Genomic DNA, 10,867 nt, shown 5'->3' on the forward strand with positions numbered 1-10,867 from the left:
ACACTACAAATTTAGGGGATAGGAAATCTCTAAGGTTTATCTTGAAACTTCAGAAAAATAATTGCTTTTCAGAGCAGTATTATTATTAGCACCTGTAATGCATACTTGTTGGAAATGTGATTGGATATCCTATGTGATTTTGCATTGAGGGAGAAGACACAGTATTTGGACTTTGTAACCAACTATCTTCCTGCTCACCACCAAAAATAGAAATCCTGTGAAATTAGAGATAATAGTTAAAACTTCTGCTTGTAGGCATAATATGGCAAATATGCCATCTTTTAATTTTTGCTTGAAGAAAGAATAGGATTAATGGTAAACGTCCAATGTGTGTTATTGAGGATAGAGAATGTTTAGAAGGTGAAAAGTACTGATACGATCTGTAATTAAACCCTTAGTCTGTTTCTAACTAACAGCCGGTAATAAATATTAGTAAATACCACAGTTTATTCCTTATCTTCCTCTATTCCAGGTACTTAGGAAGGCCGTATTTAGTATATAGTATTTAATATTTGTTAGGTATTAAATATATTTACATATTTGAGAATTGGTGATTATGAATGATATATGTCCCATTAAGAATATTTGATTAATCAGAAATGCTAATCTATGTTTTAAATGTTTTTTTAATTTAATTTTATTTATTTTGAGAGAGAGAGTGCACACCTGAGCGGGGGAAGGGTGGAGAGGGAGAGAGAGAATCCCAAGCAGGCTCCATGCTCAGTACAGAGCCCGACGCGAGGCTCTGTCCCACAACCCTGGGATCGTGACCTGAGCCAAAAATCAAGAGTCAGACACTTAACCGACTGAACCACCTAGGTGCCCCATCTGCTTTCAAGATGATACTATTCTTCTAAGGTCCTAAATTAAGGGGCGGGGTGGGGAGGGGATGGAGAGGCACCTCGGGCATATCAGTTAGCTGTTAAAAAGCCCATGAAGTCAATGATTGGAGAGGCTCTCTGAGGACATAACTTAGAGTATATTTATGTATATTTTGTGTGTATTTATACCCAGGAGTGATTTTTCAAAATACTTAAAAACCAGTGCAGCATGAAAAGACCTGTCACAGTGATTATCAGTAAAGAATCCTGATATTCCCTTATTCCAAGAATTAATCTTTAATTGTTAGATCTTTGTAACACTAGCAGTCAGTGGGCACATAGTTGTGTGGTGTGGAGCAAGGCCTGTTTACTAACTTTAGGGAAGTACTCCGTATTTTAACAACTGACCTCAGCCTTTGTTTTAATGAGTTTATTTACTTCAGTTGAATGAGGAGGATCTATCTTTTCCTGTGGAGTCTTTGTCATATTTACCATAGTTATTGTAAAGTCATTATCTTTTAATTCTAACATCAGGATTGACCAAGTCTATTTATATTGATTGATTTTTCTCTTGACTCTGGGTCACGTTTTCCTGTCCCCACACATCTGGTCATTTTTGTCCTAGCACTGGGGATGACAAAGTAGAGATTCTGAATTCTGTTAACTTTGTCAGAAGAGTGCTGAGTTTTGCCTAGTAGGTGGTTAAATTCCTGCAGGGTGACCTTGATCTTGCTCCTAACTGTCATATGCAGTGATTCTTCTAGGGAAATAGGAACAGGGGAGAGGGAGAATATAGTTGGAAAAAACCTAGGATGACTCCTGCTGAATGAAAATCACTGGTAAGCCAGTGACTACTCCACTAAATTGCTTCTGTTGACATGTAGTGGCAGATGTAAAACCTAAAGTTTTTATTCTCTACTTATTCCATGCTACATGCAAATGTTGCACTAAAATACAAATTTGAAAGGGAAGAATATATAGTATTTCAAAAAGTGAACTTTCTGTAAACTCAGTTGATTACGAATGTTCTTCTCTTTTTAATATTTTTGTAGTTGGGAAGAAAACAGTTCTTCATTGTCTGAAATTCTTGGTGAATGAGTCCTTGAGCTCAGCTTTTAAAGGATTGAAGGTTTATTTAAGAATTAAAACATTAAAAACATCTCTCCCACCATTATGGATTAAAATATTTCTGAAATATACTCTTCTTAAGTATGAAAAGAATTCTAATAGTATTAACATAATAGGGAGTATATATTATGGACACCACATTTTTAACTTTTTCATTTCTTTCTTACATTTGCGTTTTTTGTAGCATTTGGTACTCTTAAGTACTTTTTCCATCCATCTATTCCCTTGGCTTTTTTATATCAATTTCCTCTGGTTCCCCTGGTTCTCTTTCTTCCTCTATGCCAGTGCCTTTGCATTGTTATTCTTGGATTCCCTTTTCCTCTCTCCTTTTTCTCCCCTTTTTCCTCCTCCCACAAACATTGCGTGCCATACATAACTAGCACTGCCTTAGGGGCTGGGCACATAAGAGTGAGCAAAGTGGGCATTTATTTTCCATTAGGTAAGTAAATGTTAAATCTCTTTGTAAATAGTGTGGAGATCATACTCCATAATTCTCACTTAAGTCAACTGAGAGGTCTTTTGAAAGGAGAAACTATTGTTTTCACCCCAGAATCGCCAGCACAGAACATGGGCACCTGTCGTGGAGCATGGGCTTTATAAATACTTGTATGAATGAGGCTCAACAATACCCAGAACTGTGAGCTCCAGTAAAGTAGCCTCTAGTCAAATGAAGTTCCTTGAATTTCAGTTAGTTCAAAGGGAGCAAAGTTAAGAAATACGTTCTTCTGTCACAGTAGCCATATTTGAGGTATGCAGTCACTACATGTAGCTGCTGCTTACCATGTTTGATAACACATTTCCATCACTGGGGAAGGTTCTGGTGGCCAGGGCTAGAGGATTACTACCTCTGTACTTTATGGCTCCAGACTGTCAGCCTGTCATAAGTTGTTCTTTTTATGGTTTCTTTGCCTTTGTCCTTTCTTGTCATTTATCGTCTTTCATCTTTGAATTTACTGTTTGAGTATTTCTAGTTTTAACCAAGTTGATCAGTTCATGACTGTGGCTGCGCATAGTCTTGTATTTCATCCAGAATTTCGGATTCTAGATTAAATTATACAAAGATGAAGCTACTAGATACCTAAATTGTAGATAAATGACAGTTTTGTAAGTGGTTTCATGATCCACTGTATATGAACATTCTCCAGGGCCATTACATTCATACTCTTTGCTTTCCCAGTGTGCTCTCCTAAAGTTCATTGATTCTAAATTGCTTACTTCCCTATAGTTTGCAGTCCATGCTGGAGGATCTCCTCGTTGCTACTTCTGATGGACTTCTTCATCTTATTCACTGGGAAGGAATGACAAACGGAAGGAAAGCTATTAATCTTTGCACAGTACCCTTTTCAGTAGATCTGCAGTCGTCTAGAGGTAGGTATACTTTCTGCATGAGGTGGAGCCAGGTGTTTATTTTTGATATAATCTGGTTAGATATTTTTATGGATGGGCAGTGATTTTTTTCCTTTGGAATTAATTATGCAAGGGGGGAGAGAGAGAGAGTGAGTGTGTGTGTGTGTGTAGGAAGGAATAGTTTAATGGTTTGGTGTTGTTAGGTCATTATTTTTGCCCTTTTAACTGTCCTTATAGGGTTTGCAAAGAGAAATGTGAGGGAGTTATTTACTGTATTTATATTCGTATTTCATGTACTTATGTTTTCATCAGCAGGTTCATTCCTGGGTTTTGCAGATGTGCACATCAGAGACATGGAATACTGTGCCACACTTGATGGATTTGCTGTTGTGTTTAACGATGGTAAAATTGGATTTATTACTCCAGTGTCAAGTAGATTTACTGCAGAGGTATGACTTACTTTGGAGTGTTTATTTTCTCTATTTTGCATTTACCAGTTTTAGTTTTTGTTATTAAATCCCACTGCCACTTCCCTTATTTAATATTTTAGGGTTATGTTAACTAATTTGTAAATCAAAATGATACATATATTATACTTAAAAATAATATAAGTAGACAAATAATTCTATTAGATGTGTTGAAGAAAAATGATAGTTCCTTCCCTCTTTCTTGCACTCTTCACACTCAATTTCTATTCTCAGAGACAACAACTTTATTTTTCTTTACTGGTTATTTTGCAGTTTATCTCCACAGCTCTGAGTATTTAATTTTTAGTTTTTAGCTGGTTTATTGACTCCTTCTGTAGAAAAAGTTTATTTGCTTCTCTGTTCCTACTGCACTCATATATTCTTCCTGTCTTCCTAATACAGTTATTTGGATTTCAATTAGATTACTATTCATTGTTTATATTGTTACTGCTATATAAAACCTGTTAGTACCTGAGCCATGGATGCTGTGATTATTTTTTCTTTCCTGCAGGTTTCCCTCCCACTGGGAATTAATAATTATTCTTTATGTTTATTTACTTTTTATGTACTTACCAGTAACTCAACCCTAGACTGTCTGCTGGTTGTGTGAATATCCTCTCAATTCCTTCAGGCACATTAGATGTTCTGTTTGTTTCATCTTCTTTGAAGTAATTTCTCTTGGAACCTTCTGGCTTGCTCCAAACTGGGCTCCTGGCTCACTATACCTTTAACACAGTTGTATTTTGGGGCTGTCCATCATCCTGAGGATTTCCTTAATGCCTTTATTTGAAAGAGCTCTTTCCATAGTTTATGGTTAATTAATATATGTTTAGTTAATATATGAATTTGGTTGCAGTGACAGAGACCCAAAATAAAAATTTGGACTCACTGAAAGCTGTGGGTTTTGCTGGGTTTGGTTGACCCTTATCTTCATAGGGTGAGCTGACTGGATTGTTTCCTTCCCTCCCCTCTCTGTATCTGGTGCTCATTGGAAGAGAGTCTGCAGTCCTTTCCAGAGAATACGTACCTGGCCATCCCAGTAGTCTTGGATTTAAGTTATAGACGTGTTAAATTAGAGGGTCCGTATTCACTTACCCATGTTTTCAGTGTGGTCCAGAAACCACGAGGGTTGTTTTTTGTTTCATTTTTCCCCAAAGGAAAAAATCTCCATTTTGCTGTTGGAGTGAAGGTGGGATATTTCTTAGCTGTTGAGTTTGGGAAGGTACTGTGGGACCGCTCAGCCGGTGCTTCTACAGGCTGTGAACCAGTCCCACTGCTTGTGGTTCATTCTTTCTGAGAAATCTCAATCCCCAGGCCCTCTGTGTGCCCTACAGTATAAATTTAGCTGTTTCTCTAAGTTAAGGATTCTACTCATCCATGTGCTTCCTAGCTTCTAAAACTTAATGATTCTACCTCCTCACCCATTCTTTTTCCTTGCAAGTTTGTGCTTTTTGAAAAAAATCTTTGCTGTTATAAAGTTGGGGATTTAAGAGTCAGAGAAGCTAGATATTCAGTCTGCTCTCTTTGACTGAAAAAGATTTTAAGTTTTTAAGGGCATATTATTTTCTACAATGTCAGCTTTAATATTCCTAAAACTGTTTTCCACTATCATCTCTACTCAAATAATGAAGTACTAAACAGTACATTTGTGGGTAACATGTCAATATATAAGAATAAAAATAAGCTTTTGGAGAATAATTTTTTTACAAGGTATATTTGTAAATTATGTTTGGGATTTAAATGTTTTTTATTGAAAACAAAAATCCCAGAACTGAAAAAGTAACTCATTTCTGATGATCAGCTTTTACTAATTTTCTTAGTATTTGGTTAAAGAAAATTTTCCAGTAAATTAAGAATTTAAAAAATAATGAAAAGCAGATGGACATTGTTAAATAAGTTGGAAAATACAAATTACAGGAAAAGAATACATATGTGTATTACTGGTAACTAGGAAATACACTGATGACATGTTTATGTTAGGCATTATTTAAGTGCTTTGTAAAAATTGTTTGACATTTTTTGATGCATTTAACAGATGTCTTAAAATATGTCAGATTATGTCACTCCTCTGCTCAGAACCCTTCAGTAGGTTTAGATAATTAGGACAAAACCTGCCGAAGACAACTAGAAAAGCTGGAGGAAAAATACTTTTAAATGTGCCTGAGACTGTAAAGATTGATCGGTTGACGGAGGCATAGGCCCAGTGAGCTAAGCCTGGTGTTTGAGGCTATGGTGAGTGTGAACAGCAGAGCTGTGTGTGGTGATGTGGATGGGTCTCACAGACGCGCTGAGTGAAAGCAGCTAGGCACAAAGGAATGTGTGCTATGATTTCATTTCATGTAAAATTAAAGGAAAATAAAAACATAGGCCATTCTAAATTAGAGTTTGTATGGATGCATGTTCTTAAATAGTATTGGTCTAAAGAAAAAGAAGGAAGGGATTACCATTTAAGTCTGGATACCGGTTGGGGCGCCTGGGTGGCGCAGTCGGTTAAGCGTCCGACTTCAGCCAGGTCATGATCTTGCGGTTCGTGAGTTCGAGCCCCGCGTCGGGCTCTGGGCTGATGGCTCAGAGCCTGGAGCCTGTTTCCGATTCTGTGTCTCCCTCTCTCTCTGCCCCTCCCCCGTTCATGCTGTGTCTCTCTCTGTCCCAAAAATAAATAAAAACGTTGAAAAAAAAATTAAAAAAAAAAAAAATCTGGATACCGGTTACTTTTGTAGTAGTGTGTGAGGGGATATTGATTGGGAGGGTCACTGCTGGATTTTTGGATACTGGCAATTCTTGGCCTGACTGCTAGCTAACTCCACAAGTGTTTACTTTATGATATTATGGAGATGCACAAGTCTGGTTTTGTGTATTCTTCTCTAATATAATTGAGTAATTATAATGGAAAAGTTAAAAAAAAATTAAAGACCCCCCTAGTGACTCCCCATATATAAGGGAGAAAAAACCCAAAAAGTTTTTGTAGTGGCTTTCAAAGCCCTATAAATCTGGTCTCCTTTTACACCTGTTACCTCGTCTGTTACTTCTCCTTACCCCATTCTACTCCATCTGCTTAGGCTTGTTTCATGTTCTTTGAACATGCCAGAAATGCCACTATGATAGAGCCTTTGTACCTGGTATATATCTCCTTCAGTACTTTCCTCAAAATGTACCTTCATGGGAAAAACTGTTTAATATTCTATCCTTTTCCTATACTCCCTGTAATTGCTTCACTGTTTTTTTCTATAGCATTTACCAACCTCCAATATACTATACAATTTTTTTAACTTGACAGCTTCCTGACATATAAGGCAGGGATACAGACAAGGGTTTTGGTGTATTTGAATACCTGTCATATCCTTAGCACCTAGAGCAGTGCTTGGTGAAGAGTGCTGGAAAATATTTGTTAGAGAAATCAGTGAATTAATTTCAGTCTGAGTGGTGGTCCGCAGAAATAATGCTCAGTGCTATCTTTACACTTCTTTTTTGTCATCTAAAATAGTTTGTAGTTTTATTATTAAAATTGAAAAATAAAATTCCTATGAAAAAGAAAGCACATAATGCCGTGTTTAAATAGTGGATTATATAGCTCATTTGGGAATTAAATAAAATTTCTAGTGTTCTGTTTTACACAGAGCTATAATTATATTGGGTTTTCTAATGTTTACTGTTGGGATCATCCAGAAATGAGTGCTATATTGTAGTGTGCTGGGTTTTTTTGTGCTTACTAAACTAATAGTCACGATGACCTTAGCCTTAGAATTTATAATCTAAGACATCCTTGATTTGACAAATAAAAACAGACAATGGAGCTGGATCTATTGTTTCTATATTCAAAGTAAATAAAATAGCATTTAAGCTTAATAATTTATTCATTAATTGAATGCTTAACTTGTTGAATGCTAGCCATTGTATTAAGTAATTTACGTAGATGTATGTTCTCATTTAATCCTCAAAACACTCTAGGAGATAAGTAACTTACAGATGAGAAAACTGAGGCTTGGAAAGGTCAGATAATCGTCTCAGCAAGTGAACAGTAGACCTGAGATGTTGGGTCAGACTGCCAGGTACCACGCTGTTAGCCATACCAGGTGATGTGCCATACGGTAAAGCAAAGGGATAATAGAGAATAGTGGGCACTGGAGAATCACTAATTCCTTCTGAAGCTTAGACCAAATAAATTTACTCTTTGCCCCCAAGGGAGAAGTTAAACACTGTGTGCTGCGTGGTGAGGATGATAGTAGGGGGCAAGTTAGACTCAGTTTCTGCTGTAAGAGGTTTACTTTCTAACAGGAAAGTCATCTTCTTTTAGTTTGGGTTTGCAGATTGTCCATTTTTTAGTGTTTTATGAGTAGATAAGCTAGCACTGGGCTGAGATCAAATGGGAATATTTATTGAACTATTGAATGAAGTTGATACTTTAAGGGAGAAGATTCAGATGGTAGTCCTGATGGGATATTTTCCTGTGAAACCAGATCAAGCCAAGCCTTATGGAACTGTATGTTTCCTGAAGGAGAATTATACTGATTACAGTATATTTGGACAGCACTTTTAAAACCTTCATTATTTTTCTTTATTACAGCAGCTCCATGGAGTTTGGCCACAAGATGTTGTTGACGGAACTTGTGTAGCAGTAAATAACAAGTACCGACTCATGGCGTTTGGTTGTGCAAGGTAATTGATAGAGTCCTCTTCATTTTAAGAGTTGTTGGCAAAAATAATGGGTCTTTAAATTTTTTTTTAATATGTATTTTGAAGCATAAAATGTTCTGCATGCACTTGTAAACCTCGTCATGCCTATCATAGTTTAGGAATCAGCTGTAATATAAAATCTGGAGGTATTTTATTAGATTGAAGTAAACAAATCTAAAGAGCAGATTTCAGATATTGAATGTTTTAATTTGTAAAGATGAGCTTTTCTCCAGTGGTAGGAAATTGAGTCATAAGTTAAAAAGATTAAATCAGCCAAAATTTAATTTTGTTCTTGATTGTTTAAAAGAGGATCAAGAAGATATTTTTCTTTTTTTGAAATAATCCTTTCTTTTTAAGACATCACTGTTGATGTTGCCTTTGAATTTGTGGATGTGACTTAGTTAATGAGCACATTTACAGCTCATACCTGATATCTGTTTCTTGTTTTAATTCCAGTAATGTAGGTTTTAGACGTAAAATTAAATACAGATTATTCATTCAACAAGTGTCTGTGTGTCTCCCATGCACGAGGCACAATTCTAAGCACTCGAGATATGTTGGAAAACACTAAGGTACCTGACTTTCTCAAACTTATATTTTAGCTCAAGTAAAAAGCTTATATTAGATACTTAATAAGTAATACTTTACAATATGTGTAGTGCTTTTTTAGCCTTTTTTTTTTAACTTCAAATTGAAGTTTAGTGGGTCTGTAGAACATACATCTAGTATTGTCTCTAGCTACATCGAGTATCACAGTATTTTTCTTAAGTGTAAATAATACACATTATAAATCATCACCTTTACACTCTCAATCTGTAAAGTGGTGAGTTCTCAACACTGCTTCTCATTGAAGAGATAAATGTAGAATAAAAGAAATTTAGCTTAGTTTAAGAAGGAAGAGTACTCTTTTTTTTTTTTTTCTCCATATTCATGGATTTGGTCACATTTTGTTTAGAATTTTTAAATCTGTTTATTAGTACATTTTGCCTGTAATTTTTCCTTTCCTTTCCTGATTAACCAAGGTTATGCTTATGTTATAAAACAAGTTGAGGACTTGTTCCCCTCTTTCTCTGTTTATCTTTGAATGTTTGGTTGAATTTGTCAATGAAGCTATTTGAGCCTACAATTTTTTTTGTGGGAATTTTTTGGATTACTGATTTAATCCAGTTTTAAAAGTAGATTTAAGAAGGTTTAGATTTTCTATGTATTCCTGTCACTTTGGCAAGTTCTGTTTTTCTGGGAATTGGTTTCGTTCATATCCCTGTCAAACTTACTGGCTTAAGGTTCATAATAACCTTTTTTACATATTGTAAAATAAAAACACACTTGTAGGAGAGTGCATAATCCAAACATTCAGTTTTGCAAATATAATTGTAATGCAAACACCCATCTGTTCACAACTGGGTCAAGAAATAGTTTTGCAAGGTGGGAAGTCCCACCCTGTGACTTCCTAAATCATAACTCCCATCTCCTCCCCAACACACTTAAAGGTAGCCAGTTTTTTGTCTTTCGTGATGATCATTTCCTTAGGCTTTATAGCTTCCCACCCATGCATGCGTTCCCAAAGAGCGTAATTTAGTTTTACCTGGTTTTGAACTTTATAGGAATAGAATCATATTCTATGTGTTGGGTCTTGCTTCTTTCAGTCAGCTTTGTGAAATTCATCCATGCTGTTTGCCAGTGGCTGAAATCATTTTTGATTGATTTATAGTGTTCTAGTGTATGAATGTATCCTAATTTATCTGATTTGCTGTTAATGGACATTTACATTGTTTCTTGGTTTCCAAAAAAGAGAGGACATTTTCTTATATAAACTCAATTATTTTTGTCATGAGAAAATCAGTGAGAATTTATAATTTAAAATTAATGATAAGTCCCAGATAAGAACTAATACTCAGTTCATCTTCAAATTAACCCATTTGTCACCAGAATTTCTTCTGTGGCTCCTTATTTTCACCAGAGTCAATCAGTATTTAGTTATTAATTTCCCTTTAGTCGCCTTTTGCCTGTAACAACCCACACACTGTTTTTATGTTCATGACGTTAACTTTTTTACGAGTCCAGGCTGGTTGTTTATAGAATGTCCTATATTCTAAATGTGTCTCATTGTTTTCTCATAATGGTATTCATTTAGTTCCTTTAAACCTATAATGCCTGAAACTTTGAAGCCAGTGCTGTCAGATGATAAGAGGGCTGGCGCATCAGCACGGACGGGGTGGTGGCTAGCGTGCCTCCATATTGGCCACAGTCAGGGCTAGCGCTGGTGGCTCTGCCGCGGCCCGGTGTTAGGATCCACAAGAGGATCCCCTCACCAGGGTCGTGGAGGTGGAATCTCAGCCTTCAGCCTTCCAGTCATCTTACTTTTCCATCAGTTGGGAGAGTACCAGCCCCTCTCTCTCTCTCTCTCTCTCTCTCTCTCTCTCTCTCTCT

At 36.2% G+C, this 10,867-nt stretch overlaps 1 protein-coding gene across 7 annotated transcripts in view; it reads left to right on the top strand.

The window, feature by feature from the left end:
- Window positions 1-10,867, top strand: part of RIC1 (RIC1 partner of RAB6A GEF complex) — a 171,283-nt gene that overhangs the window by 95,013 nt on the left and 65,403 nt on the right. For 6 of the 7 annotated variants that reach the window (XR_005782873.1, XR_005782874.1, XR_005782875.1 and 3 more), the window contains 3 exons: window positions 3,175-3,317; window positions 3,609-3,745; window positions 8,328-8,419. Coding sequence is in view for 4 of the 7 variants with exons in the window: in XM_040449500.1 (XP_040305434.1) it covers window positions 3,175-3,317; window positions 3,609-3,745; window positions 8,328-8,419 (372 nt within the window). In the remaining 3 variants the exon portion in view is untranslated. The remainder of the gene's footprint in view (window positions 1-3,174; window positions 3,318-3,608; window positions 3,746-8,327; window positions 8,420-10,867) is intronic. The other variant, XM_040449501.1, reaches the window with a different exon arrangement.

Source organism: Herpailurus yagouaroundi, unplaced genomic scaffold, assembly GCF_014898765.1.
Source record: "Herpailurus yagouaroundi ecotype Mexico unplaced genomic scaffold, PumYag 199, whole genome shotgun sequence".
Lineage (NCBI taxonomy): Eukaryota > Metazoa > Chordata > Mammalia > Carnivora > Felidae > Herpailurus > Herpailurus yagouaroundi.